The sequence below is a fragment of the Bos indicus x Bos taurus genome, chromosome 19 (assembly GCF_003369695.1).
Source record: "Bos indicus x Bos taurus breed Angus x Brahman F1 hybrid chromosome 19, Bos_hybrid_MaternalHap_v2.0, whole genome shotgun sequence".
Taxonomy (NCBI): domain Eukaryota; kingdom Metazoa; phylum Chordata; class Mammalia; order Artiodactyla; family Bovidae; genus Bos; species Bos indicus x Bos taurus.
The window spans coordinates 37,283,873-37,301,336 of NC_040094.1; the positions used below are offsets into that span (position 1 = coordinate 37,283,873).

General features: G+C 46.9%; 1 protein-coding gene across 5 annotated transcripts in view; it reads right to left on the minus strand.

Annotated features, from left to right (window-relative positions):
- MYCBPAP (MYCBP associated protein) overlaps positions 1–7,207 on the minus strand; it is a 22,837-nt gene extending 15,630 nt beyond the window's left edge. For 4 of the 5 annotated variants that reach the window (XM_027517414.1, XM_027517413.1, XM_027517410.1 and 1 more), the window contains exon 1: positions 7,094–7,207. In XM_027517414.1, coding sequence (XP_027373215.1) covers positions 7,094–7,136 — 43 coding nt within the window. In that variant the 5' untranslated portion in view covers positions 7,137–7,207. Of the gene's footprint in view, positions 1–6,857; positions 7,041–7,093 lie in introns of those variants that run through there. The other variant, XM_027517415.1, reaches the window with a different exon arrangement.
- Positions 7,208–17,464: the final 10,257 nt, after the last annotated feature.

The window sequence follows — 17,464 nt, forward strand, 5'->3', positions numbered from 1 at the left end:
GGCCTAGAGGCAAGAAAGGATAGAGCACATGTCTGAAATGCAAAGCATGTGTTTTTAAATAGCTAGAGTGCAGTGAGGTGGGAAGTAGGAAGCAGTACTGGGACAGAAAAGTAGGAGCCATATCACAAAGAACTTAGTGAGCCACGCAAAGGGCTTCAGTTTGTACCCTGTGGGCCACAGGCTGGCAAGGAATGGATTAGTGGGTACAAGAATGAGCACAAGATCACTCAGGAGTCTACTGCAGAGGTGAAGTGATTAGGATACAGTTCACGGCCCAGGAAGAAAGTGGAGTGATCTGAGCCTGTATCTCTCATGCGCCAGAGCACAGGACTGAGAACGCGTGGCACAGAAGCAAGTTACTCCTCAGTGAGGACACACTCCCTGCTTTCCTTCTACAGAGGTGGCTTAACAGTTTCAAATGTTTTAACTTTTTTCTGGCTGGTATCCTCTTGTGTGCTGCCCTCTGGTTCAGAAAGTTTTGAAATAAGGCCCTACAATCAAGAGAAAAACCTAAAGCACTGCCTTTAAGGACTTTAAAACACAACCTGGTTTTGTCCACTGTTTCTCACAGTATTTGAATTTTTAAGAAGCAGTGTCATTAAAACATCAAGGTAGGTGTTTTGGTTACCAGAATCAAACTAGCTTTTAGAAAATGCCCACATACTCAGCCACCATAAAAACCCAAGCCAGAATCAATTGAAATATACTAATAACTCTGAACTTTGCATATTGGCCAGAGTCCATCTCTGCAGCAACGGGGTCAGTAGAAACTCAGGAGCACCCACCAGCCAAGCCACATGGACCTGCACGCAGACACACAGGGGCTGAGCGGCTTGGCCGCAGGTTCTGGTCCCGCCCCCGGCAGATGTGGAGCTCCTTCCTCTGTGGAGGGAAGGCCTGGAGTGTGCCATCTCTCCTTCACCTCTCCCTTCTGCACAAAGCATTGGTGAGAGCCCAAGAGAATTGGTACCAGCATGAGATCTGCTTTTCTAGATATTTTGGTATTATTTATATTCTCCAGAAAATTTGCTTCCTCTATCACTCCGGCTAGTTCTACATCTTCTCAAGAGATTAAGCGTCTCCAGATAGGTGTTTTTCTTATTGTTCAGTTCAGTTCAGTTTCTCAGTCGTGTCAAACTCTTTGCAACCCCTGGCATGCACAGCATGCCAGGCCTCCCTGTCCATCACCAACTCCCGAAGTCCACCCAAACCCATCTCCATTGAGTCGGTGATGCCATCCAGCCATCTCATCCTCTGTCATCCCTTTCTCCTCCTGCCCTCAATCTTTCCCAGCATCAGGGTCTTTTCCAATGAGTCAACTCTTCGCATCAGGTGGCCAAAGTATTGAAGTTTTAGCTTCAACATTAGTCCTTCCAATGAACACTCAGGACTAATCTCCTTTAGGATGGACTGGTTGGATCTCCTTGCAGTCCAAGGGACTCTCAAGAGTCTTCTCCAACACCACAGTTCAAAAGCATCAGTTCTTCGGCGCTCAGCTTTCTTTATAGTCCAACTGTCACATCCATACACTGGAAAAACCATAGCCTTGACTAGACGGACCTTTGTTGGCAAAGTAATGTCTCTGCTTTTTAATATGCTCTCTAGGTTGGTCATAACTTTCCTTCCAAAGAATAAGCGTCTTTTTTTTTACTGATGGGTTTATAACTACCATGTACCAATTTATAAACTTTCAACATTTCTAAAGACTTTTGAAGTACAGTATATGCTGCGCTACTGCAGTCAGGGAATGGTGTGTTCTAGTTAATATTCATAGAAATATACATTTACATGTATACATTTTAAACTTCAATTCACCCTAGAGAATATGCATATATACCAAGTACCTTCTATGTACTATAAATTACAGAGAAGATGGTATTAAATGGTCAAGATATGGCTCCTTCTCTTGAGAAGCTGGAAGCAGCAGCAGACAATCACAATGCAAGAGCCTAAATTGGTGAGACAAACAATAGCTTTGGTTACGCAGCCAAGAAGGAACAGGTGGATGTAGAGGGTAAAGTTAGGACTCTAAGGAAAGTTTCAGAAGAGCAGCTACAGGGGTCAGAGGCAGCTTCACAGGTTAAGTTAGACCTTGAAGGATCAGAAGTCTTTGCAGACGCAGAGCAGCAGAGCTATTTCTGCTTAAGAGCAAAGGTGGAGGGGGGCTGAGGGTGGCATATGTGAGGCATGGTGACATAGAAGGCCTGGGGATGGGGTGCGGGTGACCTTGGGGATAAAAGGGACACCAGGGCAGCACGCCTCTGTAAACTAAGTCTGAAGCATCTGACCGTTCTCTGTCAGCAAGGAGGAGGTTTGGTTTGGAAGAGCGAGTTGATGAGAGCAGCACTTCAGAGACTCATTCGGTGAGGGTTAGCCAGGAAGACAGGAGACGCAGAGACAAGGCACAGAGACCAGGCAGGAAGGGCAGTCCTGTGCGGGTCATGTCAGGACCTGAAATGAGGTTTCCACGGGGTTGAAGTATGTCTCCTACTGAACCTGTGGAGGCCCAGCTGTTTCCAGTTCTTTGGTCCAGAAACCCAAGCTGATTGGGGGCTTCTGATAAAACACACAGCTGGCACTTCACCCGTGTCCTGACAGCTGTGAGAGGGTTAGAGACCAGCCCCCTTGTACAGGGAAGTCAGGTGACACCTCCTCGGCGGGAGCTAGCCCAGGCAGAGGGAAGCAAGGTTCTCAGGTGGGTAGGAGGTACAAGGCTGGGAGAGGGGAAGGAGGGAGCTATGGAGGGAAAAGAAACCTGGACTCTCAGTTTTTCTGCTTCCTGTTTCATCTAAATGCTATTCTGTATTAGTGTTGATTCAGGTCTTTGGGAAATTCTGACCTCACGGTTGCACTGGAGGAACCAAGGGAGGGGCTATCCGTACCAGGCTGAGCTTTAATTGATGGTGGAGAGGCATCTGGGAGTCTGGGAGATTTCCCAGTTTCCTAGCAACAAGAGCAAGGAGAAACCTAGAAGTCAAAAGGGCTCAGGTCCCTAAACAGGTTTTGCTTGCCTTTTTGCTATAATTCAGAGATTGTGGGGAAACATAACCAAAGATTGCAGTTGGTGATTAACTTTATTATATTGGAAGGGGTAGGAGGGAGTATGGCCCAACTACATTAGAGGCTTTCCCTCAGGTATATAGAAGGAAAAAGTTACCTTACATGCTTTTTTTCTTTCCTCACCTTAATGCATGTTCTTAAATCAAGGTCTGGCCACAGGACTGGAAAAGGTCAGTTTTCATTCCAGTCCCAAAGAATGCTCAAACTACCACACAATTGCACTCATCTCACATGCTAGTAAAGTAATGCTCAAAATTCTCCAAGCCAGGCTTCAGCAATACGTGAACCTTGAACTTCCAGATGTTCAAGCTGGTTTTAGAAAAGGCAGAGGAACCAGAGATCAAATTGTCAACATCTGCTGGATCATGGAAAAAGCGAGAGTTCCAGAAAAACATCTATTTCTGCTTTATTGACTATGCCAAAGCCTTTGACTGTGTGGATCACAATAAACTGTGGAAAATTCTGAAAGAGATGGGAATACCAGACCACCTGATCTGCCTCTTGAGAAACCTATATGCAGGTCAGGAAGCAACAGTTAGAACTGGACATGGAACAACAGACTGGTTCCAAATAGGAAAAGGAGCATATCAAGGCTGTATATTGTCACCCTGCTTATTTAACTTATATGCAGAGTACATCATGAGAAACGCTGGGCTGGATGAAGCACAAGCTGGAATCAAGATTGCTGGGAGAAATATCAATAACCTCAGATATGCAGATGACACCACCCTTATGGCAGAAAGTGAAGAGGAACTAAAAAGCCTCTTGATGAAAGTGAAAGAGGAGAGTGAAAAAATTGGCTTAAAGCTCAACATTCAGAAAACTAAGATCATGGCATCTGGTCCCATCACTTCAGGGCAAATAGATGGGGAAACAGTGGAAACAGTATCAGACTTTATTTTTTTGGGCTCCACAATCACTGCAGATGGTGACTGCAGCCATGAAATTAAAAGACACTCCTTGGAAGGAAAGTTATGACCAACCTAGATAGCATATTCAAAAACAGAGACATTACTTTGCCAACAAAGGTCCGTCTAGTCAAGACTATGGTTTCTCCAGTGGTCATGTATGGATGTGAAAGTTGGACTGTGAAGAAAGCTGAGCACCGAGGAATTGAAGCTTTTGAACTGTGGTGTTGGAGAAGACTCTTGAGAGTCCCTTGGACTGCAAGGAGATCCAACCAGTCCACTCTAAAGGAGATCAGTCCTGGGTGTTCTTTGGAAGGACTGACGCTAAATCTGAAACTCCAATACTTTGGCCACCTCATGCGAAGAGGTGACTCACTGGAAAAGACTCTGATGCTGGGAGGGATTGAGGGCAGGAGAAGGAGGGGACGACAGAGGATGAGATGGCTGGATGGCATCACTGACTCGATGGACATGAGTTTGGGTGAACTCGGGGAGTTGGTGCTGGACAGGGAGGCCTGGCGTGCTGCATGCAGTTCATGGGGTCACACGCAAAGAGTCGGACACAACTGAGCAACTGAACTGAACTGAACTGAAATCAAGGTCTATTTTTTAAAATTATGTTTCTTAATTAAAAATTTTTTATTGCAATATAGTTGATTTACAATGTGGTGTTAGCTTCAGGTGTACCACATAGTGTTCAGTTATATGCACACACACCCCCATATATATAATCTATTTTTTTTCAGATTCTTTTCCCTTATAGCATATTATAAAATATTGAGTATAGTTCCTTGGGCTATACAGTAGGTTCAAACACTGTTAAACAAACTAAATTTCCTCTTATTAAAAATAAATATGCAGTGAACAAAATCTTTCCTTGATTTGTTTACAGTAGAAAGTTCAAATCTGATATGCTCTCCAGAAACTAGGTAAGCAGGAGGCACTAACTAGGAGAGCCCTTGACTGCCCTTGGGAAAGAAGACCAGCTATTTTTCTCTTTCTCTCCTGTTAAAACGTGCTATTATGAAAGAGCATCTCAGTATAGCCTAGAGTGGACTTCTATACTATAAAAAAGCATTAAAGAAAGCCATTCTTTCCAGGCCTCCCAGGGAATCCTACTGACTCCAGGCCTGCCCCCTCTTCACACTGACCTTGTATATCATGATTTATGACTAGTAATTGTCAAGATAAACATCATCTTTTCAGAAAACGTTCCCCTCTAATTCTTATATGCAGAGTACATCGTGTGAAATGCCGGGCTGGATGAAGCTGGAATCAAGATTGTGAGGCAAAATATCAAGAACCTCAGATATGTAGATGATACCACCCTAATGGCTAAAGAGCCTCTTGATGAAGGTGAAAGAGGAGAGTGAAAGAGCTGGCTTAAAACTCAACATTCAAAAAACTAAGATCATGGCATCTGGTCCCATCACTTCATGGCAAATAGATGGGGAAAAAAATGGAAACAGTGACTGACTTGAAGACTTGAGAGTCCCCTGGACTGCAAGGAGATCAAATCAGTCAATCCTAAAGGAAATAAACCCTGAATATTCACTGGAAGGACTGATGCTGAAGCTGAAACTCCATTACTTTAGCCACCTGATGCGAAAAGCCGACTCACTGGAAAAGACCCTGATGCTGGGAAAGACTGAGAGGGCAGGAGGAAAAGGGGGCAACAGAAGTTGAGATGCTTGGATGGCATCACCAACTCAATGGACATGAGTGTGAACAAACTCCAGGAGATAGTGAAGGATGGGAAGCCTGGAATGTTGCAGTCCATGGGGTCACCAAGAGTCAGAAATGACCGAGCAACTGAACAACAAGGCCTGGGTCAGGTGCTCTGATCCCTCATAATACCTATGGGCACTCATATTACAACCTTTATACTTGACTGGTTTCTCCACCTCGGTTTCCTGAGGTCTGGGGTCCCACAGTTACTACCAGTAGTCTTGTTGCACAGCACAGTGCCCACACCCAGCAGACCCTGGATAAATGCAAACAGCAAAAAAGACTGAAGAGGAAGTGGGTTGTAAATGGGAACATGTCCATGGCAGTCAGCCTGCTATCAAGGCACCCAGGGGTCCTCCCACTTGCAACCAGAGGAAGCCACAGAGACCAGGAAGCAGGCATGTCCAGTGACGTCTTCAGGTTAAACAAATGGTTGGCTTCGTCTCTAAGTCCGACTTGCAACCCCATGGACTATAGCCTTCCAGGCTCCTCTGCCCGTGGGATTTTCCAGGCAAGAATACTGGAGTGGGTTGCCATTTCCTTCTCCACAAACAAGTGGAACAGGTGTTAAACAATGTGGCTAGAAAGGTCACATGGTGGGAAAGGTAGTCAAAAACAAAACTGGCCAAGTTAAGCATTTCTTCTGGTTTCCAGTAAGGCTCTTAGGTGACACCTCCCAGAGAATCCCACGAAGGTTGTTGGTTTCACCACCTCAACATGTTTCTTGCATTCTGCCCTGAGTTTCTTTTCCCAAGGACCCTATGTCCTGGCCCTTCTACTCTTAAACTCTTTCCTGGATCTTCTGCATCCCACCTAAGGCAAAGGTCCCAACCTAAGATACTGTTCAAAGTCTTCTATGTCTTCCTTCCCAAAGTCATTTCCCGGACAACTGATCCCTGAGACCTCTGTCAGTACTGCTTCCTTTGTCCCCATCTTCAAGGCCCCGTGCCCTGTATCTCCCTTCCCTGAGGTTCTCTGCCTTGTACACCATCCCCAGGGCCCCATCAAAGGTATGGGGCACGCCGTCCCCGTACCCCCTGCCGGCATGATCTTTACCTCCATCCTGGGGTCACCCCCATACTCCAGGCCCCGTGTCGTGAATCCCAAGAACCCCTGCCCCTGTAAGGGCTTTCCTGAGCTCCCAAGGCAGCCAGCGCCAACCTTTCACGCTCTCTGGGGCCTCCAAGAATCTGTTTGTAGGTATTCTAAGGCGGGACTCCTTCTTTAAAGACTTCATGGTGCCGCCCGGACGGCGGAGAGCGAGGCCCAGAGCCGCGGGGACCAGGAAAAGTAAGGTTGTACGGCAGCCCCCGCGACCCTGCGCGCGCCCACCCGCCCGCCGGCAGCAGCCGGGGCGTCCATAGCAACCAGCGCCCCGCACGAGGGCGCTCACCCACCGAACAACTTGGGCGGAGACTGCTTGGAAGCCACCTTTTTCATGGTGCCGAACCTATACGCCCGCCGCCGGCCAGCGCCTTGTGTGCCCACCCGGAGAATGCCCAAAACCCGGACCGTGACGTCACAGGCGACGCCGGCGAGCGCCGAGACGTCACTAGCCAGACGGGCGGGGCGGAGCCAGGCCGGGAGGGAGGGTGGGGAGGGGGCGGGGGGAGGAAACGGAGGAGGCGGTAAGTAACTGCACCACGCCCCTCCCCGCCCTTTCCCGCCGCCCCTCTAGACGCCCGCCGCGGCTGCAGCCCGGCTCCCTCCGCGCTCCCGCTGTCTCTCACCCCGCCGCACTATCGCAGCGGGATCGATGAACCTTTCGCTCCGTGCTGAAAACTCCCGATGGCTTCCCGTGGACTTCAGTAGTCCAGTGGCCCCTGCCTGTCCTCTTACTTGCGCCTGGTGGCCTTCCCCGCCCACCACTTACCAGACAAGTCAAGTTTTTACGCAGTTTTGAGGACTTGGGGCTTTCTCGCAGTGTTTCTGTGCCTGGAGATGCTGCCCTTGACCCACCCCTACTCCCAATTTAAAGTAGCCCTTTCTGTTGTCTCAGTTATATAAATGCACCAAGTATATTTTTTTCCCCTAATGCATTCTGGAATTACTGTGTTTAAGTGGCTGGCTGCTGTCTGTAAGAACATAAACGCAGCGAGAGTGGGGCTGGCTTGTCCTTTGTCCCCATCCTAACTTAAAGTTTAGCACACAGTATCGGCTACTCACTCCGGTGTTCTTGCCTGGAGAATCCCAGGGACGGGGGAGCCTGGTAGGCTACCATCTAATGGGGTCACAGAGACGGACACGACTGACTTGACTTCGCAGCAGCAGCAGCAGCAGGAGTGGCTCAGAAACTGTGGAATAATGAAGGGGCTCTACAGCAGGACAGAACCGGATTCCAATCTCAGCTCTCCTTGTTTATTAGCTATGTGATCTTAGGCCAGTCCCTGACCTCTGTGAGCCACAGTTTTCTCAAGTAAGATGGAAGTCATAATATCTCCTATACAGTAAGGATTAACTGACAGTGTGCATTTAAACTGCGCTACACAGTACCCTCCATAAACTGTAGGGATGTCTCAGTCAACTCTCAAAATCATTCTGGGGCTGGTGAGATGCTCTCTCTATCCCCATTTTACAGATGGAAAAACTGAGATCCACCAAAGAAGAGAATATAAAATCACTGGACCAACCAGAAGCACAATTCAAACCTGGTTCTCCCAAGGCTAAGGCTCTGGACATTTCTGAGCTTTGCTACACTCTGCCCCAGCAGAGGAAGAGCTAGGAAGAATGCCAGTAGGTCTGGTCAATCCCTGGGCTCCCTATGTGTTCTTCACTAATGGGACTCTTCCAGGGGCATGACTTCTTCTCCATGCCCCTCTAGACCTTACTCTGCTTATGACTGACGCGTCCTCCATGGGCAGCTCTTCCTCTCCGGTTCTCTGAGGCCTCGGCACAAACCTTCTTCCAACCTCCAGGGAGTCCCCAGTTCAGTTTACTTTATGAACATTTACTGAATGCTTAAGGCAATGGCACCCCACTTCAGTACTCTTGCCTGGAAAATCCCATGGACGGAGGAGCCTGGAAGGCTGAAGTCCATGGGGTCGCTGAGGGTTGGACACGACTGAGCGACTTCACTTTCACTTTCATGCATCGGAGAAGGAAATGGCAACCCACTCCAGTGTTCTTGCCTGGAGAATCCCAGGGACGGGGGAGCCTGGTGGGCTGCCGTCTCTGGGGTCGCACAGAGTCGGACACGACTGAAGCGACTTAGCAGCAGCAGCAGCAGTATGATACTCCCAGCTGGGGACTGTGTCATCTGGGTCTTCCAGGAAACACACACAGATGGAGATAGGAGTGCAAGAGGTTTATTGTGAAGAGGGTAGGGGAGGAAGCAGGACCAGGCTGGGAGAGCCTCAGGCTGTGTTGCAGATCTGTCAAAGTCTTGGCCAACCCAGTGTGGACATCTGAGAAAAGAATGTTCATTCAGAGGTTGTCGGCTAACCGCCTTCCTTGCAGGAGAACAGCAAGCTCTTTATTGGAGGGAGATAGGACGAGCTCACATCCACGGGTACCACTGGAACTCTGAGATATGAAGGAAAGTACATACTCCTGTTCTTAGGAGCTCAGGGTCCACAACACAAGCACTTGTGAAACTCATGTGCTTAGCTTCTGGATGGTCTTGGGACTTTGGGAAGTTACACAGCTTGTGGATAGCCTGCCTGGGAGTGGGACAGAAGCCTGGGAGCTGTTCAGGGAGAGTATAGTGTAGATTGAAGGACAGGAGAAGACGGGACATGGTCAGGCAGGTACACAGCCTGGCAGGGCTCTGCCCCCAGCCCATGAGTGACACTGGGCAGGTGCCTCCCCACTCTGTGCCTGCATAGCACCATCCTCATCATGAAGTCATCAGGCCAGATGTGAGCTGCTTAAACTTCAAAGAATCTGATCAAAGTTGGGAACCTTCTCTCCAAGAAATGTACATTTGATTTTTTAAAATTGTGGTAAAATACATGTATATAAAATCTACCATGTTAATGAACACAGTTCAGTGGCACTTAGTATATTCACAATGTCGTGCAATCATCACCATTTTCTAGTTCCAGAACTTTCCCCTCATCCCCAAAGAAACTCTATCCAGTCACTTCCCATTCCTCCCCATTCCCCACCCACTGGCAACCACTAATTTACTTTCTGTCTTTTTTATTTGCCTATTCTAGATATTTCTTATTAATGGAATGGTACAATATTTGGCCTTTCCTGTCTGCCTATTTTTACTAGGTATAATGTTTTTAAAGTTCCATCAATGTCGTGGCAATTCATTCCATTTTGTATTTGGATAATATTTCATTGTATAGATATACCCATGTTGTTTATTCATTCATCTGCACACTTGGTTTTGCACATGATTTTTGCACTCAGTTCTAGAGATTCTCTAAAGTTCATTCACATGGCCCTGGTGTGGGGTGGGCTGAGTTCAGGGTGCCTTAGAAACAGAGTTGGGTCATCTGAAAGTGGATTTCCAACTCTAATGTACGTACTCATGGGCTAAGGATTAATCACAACTTGGGAAAGGCAGGATATAAATGTTAGGAGAGCCTTTTTAGGGGGGTAGCGTTTGAGAAGGGCTGCTAAAGAAAAGTTCAACAGGCAGGTCGGGGGGCAGGAATTCCACGGGAAGACCCAGCAGGACCCAATCCCGAGGGGATAAAACAGTCTTCAGGGGACAATGTCATTTTAGCCACTGCAGTCTCCTCCTAGCATGGCAACTCTGAGCAACCTCCTCAAGCCTGGGGAGGATGAGGTGGCTGGGTCGATAGAGGATATGACGTCAATTATCACCTCACAGCTGTTTATTTCCTTGAAGCCAGGTACCAGGCCTGTCCTCAGCTACTCTTTGCAGAGGCTAAACAGCTTTCCTAAATAATAGTGTGTTTCCTCCACAGGTTGCATCATCCCTTTCTAGGGACCATCCCCCAAAGCCTGAGGCTGCAGGGGTCTGTCTGAAGCCCCTCGCATCTAGGTCAACCCCTTCAGGTCTGGCTCCTTCCTACTAGTCCATCCTAATACTTGTCTTACTTCCGCATACAGGCCTGGCCCTTTCCCTTATCATTGTTGTTATTATTTAGTTGCTAAGTTGTGTCTGACTTTTTGCAACCCCATGGGCTGTAGCCCGCCAGACTCCTCTGTCCATGGGATTTCCCAAGCAAGAAGACTGGAGAGAGATCTTCCCAACCCAGGGATCGAACCCACATCTCCTGCTTGGCAGGCAGATTCTTTACCACTGAGCCACACAGGAAGCCCATCATCTGCATTGCCCTCCTTCTTACATCTGGCCATCCCCTCACACACCTGGCTCACTCTCCACATCAGCCTTATTCTCCTTGAAATCTGGCTGACTCCTTAAATGACATATCACACCACTCCCCTACTTAATAGAAACTTGCTCAGATAACACGCAGTAGGAATATTAAATACTCTTTGGCCCTGAAGTTAGGCCATAGCTGGACACTTCCCAGAATGAACTGACTTCAACCTCAGGAATGATGCTTAGACTCTGGGCACCACCTCAGGCTCAATTGCTCTTCCTCCCTTCTGGGGAAGGACACAGGGCAAATGTTTTGCAGTCCACGTAGAACAGGAATTTAGAGTAAAACATGGGTTTACATCTCAACATTGCTCCATCCTAGGCTGTCCCTCTCCCCTTTAGGGTGGGACAATACCAGTCTCACAGTATGGATCTCAGTCTCATCCTCTAATGTCTCACCCCATTTTGCTCCTAGAATCTTTATCCCAACTTCTGTATGGTCTCTGTCTGCTCCCACTCAAGTATGAGGTCCAAGGGAGCAGCACCTTCACCTCGCAGATTCAGGGATGTATCCCAGTTCCTGGAGTGGTGTCTGGTATGTCAACAGAGGATAGGGGTAGGGGAAGCCTGGGGAAACATCAATGGGTTCATGGTAGCTGCCTTCTAATACCTGTGGGGCTGGAACCCGGCTTCTCTGGGACAACAGCACTCAAAGGCAAAACTGTAAACCACAAGGACACATCCCTGGGAGGTTTGCAGCACAATGTGCCTGAGAACCAGAGCTCCCTCCTGGTGTGGAAATCCCAGGGCAAAAACCCTGGGACCATCTGCCTGGACTGCTGTTGAGGGCGTGTCCAAGATGGATGGATATCAAGTTCTGGGCTCTGGACCGAGGCTGTCTCCCAAAAGGAAGGTTCTCTGTCTGAGCTCCCCTCCTTTCTCCTTGTCCGATCAGGAGAAGGCTGCTTGCTGAGGGCAGGATCTGGGCCCAGGGAACTGACTCACCTATATTGTGGGGGTAGTTGTGGAATTGCCCCCATTCCATCAGTGAGGACACCATTCCAGGGGCACATGGCCTAGAACTGGGGTGGCGGCAGATGATGTGGGAGAATGCTGAATTAACAGTCCTGAGTTCCTTTCTAACTGTGCGACCAAGGCACTGTGCCTCCCCTCTGAGTCTCGTCTACTGTCTAACAGAAGGGGCTCAATAATGCCATCATCGACTTCCCAGGATCAATGCAAGAGAAAAAACAAGTGTGTAAGTACCCTGAAAATGATACAGATGAAAGGGATTCAAGTTAAGGCCCAGAACACTCAAATCCACTAGATAATTTCTCTCTTAGTGCGGTAAGCAGGATAATGGCTCCCCAAAGATGTCCACATATCTTTGCTGGAAGCTCTGAATTTGTTATCTTACAAGACAAAAAGGACTTTGCAGATGTGAGTAAGGATTTTGAGATGGGGAGATTTTCATGAATTATCCAGATAGGCCCAATGGAATCACAAGAGTCCTTGTAAGAAGAGGCAGGCAGGAGGGTCAGAGTCAGAGAAGGAGATGTGAAGATGAAAGGAGAGGTCAGAGTGACATGGCCACAAGCCAAGGAAGGCACCATCTTTTGGATCTGGAAAGGACAAAGAACAGATTCTGTCCTAGAAGAACACAGCTCTGCTCACATCTAATTTTAGCCATTTCAGACTTCTGACCTCCAGAACTATAAGATAATCAATTTGCATTAACAGAGGAAAACAATAGAATGGGACAGACTAGAGATCTCTTCAGAAAATTGGAGATACGAAGGGAATATTTCATGCAAAAGTGGGCACAAAAAGGACAGAAACGGCAAAGACCTAACAGAAGCAGAGATTAAGAAGAGGTGGCAAGAATACACAGAAAAACTGTACAAAAAAGGTCTTAATGAACTGGATAACCATGATAGTACGGTCACTCATCTAGAGCCAGACAACCTGGAGTGTGACGTCAAGGATGCATCACTTGCATCACCACAAACAAAGCTAGTGGAGGTGGTGGAATTCCAGCTGAGCTATTTCAAATCCTAAAAGATGATGCTGTTAAAGTGCTGCACTCAATATGTCAGCAAATTTGGAAAACTCAGCAGTAGCCATAGGACTGGAAAAGGTCAGTTTTCATTCCAGTCCCAAAGAAGGGCAATGCCAAAGAGTGTTCAAACTAGTGTACAATTGTGATCCATTTCACATGCTAGCAAGGTAATGCTCAAAATCCTTCAAGCTAAACTTCAACCGTATGGGAACTGAGAACTTCCAGATGTACACAAGCTGGAATTAGAAAAGGCAGAGGAGCCAGAGATCAACTTGCTAACATCTGTTGGATCATAGAGAAAGCAAGGGAATTTCAGAAAAACATCCACTTCTGCTTCATTGACTATGCTAAAGCCTTTGACTGTGTGGATCACAACAAACTCTGGAAATAAGAGATGGGAATGTGAGACCATCTTACCTGCCTCTTCAAAGACCTGTATGCCTATCAAGAAGCAACAAACTGGACATGGGACAACAGACTGGTTCCAAATTGGGAAAGGAGTATGTCAAGGCCATATATTGTCACCCTGGTTATTTAACTTCTGTGCAGAGTACGTCATACAAAATGCTGGACTGTTTGAAGCACAAGCTGAAATCAAGATTGCTGAGACAAATATCAACAACCTCAGATATGCAGATGATATCACCCTAATGGCAGAAAGTGAAGAGGAAAACTGAAGAGGCTCTTGATGAAGGTGAAAGAGGAGAGTGAAAAAATTGGCTTAAATCATACAGTATGTGGCCTTTTGTGTCTGGCTTCTTTCACGCAGCATATTTTCAAGGTTAAATCCACATAGCACATGTCAATATTTCATCTCTTTTCATTGGTACATAACATTTCACTGTAGTTATATACCAAGCTTTATTGATCCATTTATCAGCTGGTGAGCATTTGAATTGTTTCTACTTTGTGGCTATTGTGAATAACATTGCTATGAACATTTATTTGCGTATATGTGTTTGTGTGGACATATGTTTCCAACTCTCTGGGATATATACCTGGAAGTGGAATTGTTGGGTCACATAGTAACTCTATATTTAACTTTTTGAGTAACTGCCAGACTGTTTTTCACAGCAGCTGCATGATTTTGCATTCCCACCAGCAGTGTGTGAGGGTTCTAGTTTTTCCATATACTTGCCAACATTTTCCTTTTCTAAAATTGTAACTACTTTAGTGAATGTGAAGTGGTATCTCATTATGGTTTCGATTTGTATACCCCTAATTGCTGATAACACTGAGCAGCTTTTAATGTGCTTATTGTCCATTTGTATATCTCCTTTGGAGAAATGTCTATTTACATCCTTTGCCCATTTTGGGGGTGGGTAGGCTATGCTGTTTGTTTATTGCAGCATGTAGGCTTTCTCTAGTTGCTCAGGGGGTTCAGTTGCCCCATGACACGTGGCAATCTTAGCTCCCTGATCAGGGATCGATCCTGTGTTCCCTGCATTGGAAGATGGACTCGTAACCACTGGACAACCAGGGAAGTCCCCTCTATCCACTTTTTTGGGTTGTCTTTTGGTTGTTGAGTTGTAGGACTTCTTGATATATCCTGGATATTAGACTCTTTTCAGATATATGATTTGCAGATATTTTCTCCCATTCTGTAGGTTTTCTTTTCACTTTCTTTTAAAAATTTATGCTTATTTATTAAGTCTTAGTTGTAGCACACAGGATCTTTGGTCTTGATTGTTGCACGCGGGATCTTCAGTTGTGGCATGCGAACTCTTTGTTGTAGCATGTGGGATCTAGTTCCGTGACCAGGGATCAAACCCAGGCTCCTTGCTTTAGGAGCTCAGAGCCTTAGCCACCGGACCACCAGGGGAGTCCCTTTTTACTTTCTTGGTCGTGTCCTTTGACACACAAAATTTTTAAATTTTGATGAAATCCAATTTATATCTTTTCTTTGGTTTGTTTCAGCTATGTGTTCCTAACTTCTTGAAAGTTTACAAAAACCAAGTGAGGTAGAGAATATCTTTAGCACCCCCATTTTACAGATGAAGAAATTAGGGTACAGAAGAGGGAAGCACTGCCTGAGATCAGCAGCTAACAGGCGGCAGAGCTGAACACATGCATTCATGCTCTGGGTCCCCAAGCGGGAAGACCTCACCGCTGCTCTGCTCAATCTCAGTTTGAGGAAGAGGATCCTTAAATTATTCTTGGTCCATCAAGACTGGTTCAAGATTAGGCTGACAGTTTTCATAGTTCATCTTTCATTGTTCATGAATTAATCTGAAGGGTAAGTGCTAGGGGAGGGGTCCTCAGGCGGGGCATGTCCACAGCAGCGTCCCCAGTGCTGTGAAGCAGCCTCTGTGAGCCCAGGTCCTGCCCACCTTGCCCTCCATCAGGGCTGCCAAGGCCTCAGACAGGGGATCTTGCCCCTCACTTTGGTCCTAATCAAAGTAAGAAAGGTCAGCCAAGAAAGTGAGGCCTGTGTAAGTGGTCAGGTTCAAGGGCAGGGGGAAGTCCCATGCTGAGTCAGGGACAGCAGGAATGGAGGCAAGGAGACCCAAGGTCTCGGAGGGGTGAGCAGTGGGCACCAGGAACGACCTAATCCAGAGGCAGGGGCAAAGGAAAGGTGTGCTCCGGTGGAAGTGTCTCCCAGGTGTCAGAGCCTGGGAGGCAAGTAGGGGCAGCCCCGCCTGCATAGGTAGCCACCTGAGGAATGGGGCCATTCCTGACTGACCTGCTGGGGGCGGGGGCAAGGAGCACTGCTCTGAGGAGTCACCAAATGAGGGACCTTCTGCTCGGGTGACACTGCCTGGAGGCGGTCAGTTTGCCCCGTGGCCCACATCCACCTGAAAGGTAGCAAGTTCTACACTGGGCGAGAGGGGATTTTCCAGAAACCCAGGGCTACCTACTGACAAGTTTCAGCATCACAAAGAAATGACAGGTGTTCCTTCTGTCTTGTCAGGAATCAGGAATTCTTGCTTGGAACCTCTTTGCCTAGGGCCAGCATGCCCAAGGCCCTGTAAATCACAATGAAAACCCTAATAGTAATAACTATCACATTTGGCAAATGTGCATTTTGTGCCAGGAACTGCACTAGGCTCTTTCCATCCATCCATCCATCCATCCATCCATCATCTCCAACCCTATTAAAACCCTGACTAAGGTGTGGTCCCTGCTTGCCGAGGTGAGGAAATGGAAGCTCACAGACTGAGTGACTTAACTAAGGCTAGTAATGATACTGACCCCTCACAGAGGCGTTGCTGTGGCAGCCTCTCAGGCCATAGCCCAGGAGCCGGACTGCCACTCAATCTCACCCCCACCCCCGAGGAAGTAGGAAGAGGGGCTGCTGCTCAGGCTGGATGTGAAATGGGGGCTGTGACCCAAGAAAAAGGGGCAGGGTTAACTGGATTCAACAGACACAGTGACCAAGGACTGTGGCCTCCTCTCACTTACTACTCAGAGAGCCCAGCACAGGGAGCAACCTCCGACACTGGCTAGTCCAGAGCTTCTGAAATATGTCTGAGCATCAGGTTCACTGGAGAGTGTTTAAAAATACAGATCCCTGGATACAGAGATTTGGATTCTACAGATCTTAGGGAAGCCTAGGGATGTGCGTGGAGCCTCTGGTATTTCTGATGCAGAGCCAGGTTTGACAGCCTGGGGCTGGTTCAATCCCTTCATTAAACAGTCAAGACAACCGATCTCAGTTGAGGGTAAGTCTTACAGCTAAGAAGCGGCACAGTGGAGATTTGGTCCCAGGAAGACACACCCTCAACCTTAGATGGGTCTCCTGGGAGGAGAAAGCCAACTTCAAAGTTGACAATATCTCTGGAGCTTGGAACTGACAGAAAAAGTCCCAGGGCAAAGATAGACTTGATAGATAAACATTTGAAAGTTCTAGAAAACTCACTTTCCAAAAAGTAGAATCTATGCAAGATAAAAAGGAAAACATGCTGGAAGTAATACTTGCAGCAAATGCGACAAAGAATTAATATACTTGTAATTATTTATCTGTGTAAATATTTCATTCAACTTGATCAGGACATCATCAAGGCTAAATAAGCAATTGGCTAAATACAAATAAGCAATGAGCTTAAATGTGCACAGAACACAATAGTTAGTAAACAAATATTAAATGGAGGGACTTCTCTGGTGGCCCAGTGACTAAGACTCCGCACTGCAAATGCAGGGCCCTCAAGTCTGATCCCTGGTCACATGCCACAGCTAAGACCTAGGATAGCCAAAATAGTTGTTTAAAAACAAATACTGAATGGAGAACATTTGATCTGGCTTGGAAAACTTTAAAATGTAAATTGAAACAGGGTACCAATATGACACATGAGACTATTTTTTAAACTATATTTGTATATATGTACATATATATGTAAACAGAATAGGATTTGGAAAGAGTTGTTTTCTGATTGCCTCTTAATATCTGTTTTTACCCCCCACCTTTTTTTAAATTAACCCTTCTATTATGGGGAATGGTGAGGAAGCAGCAATATGCTTACTACC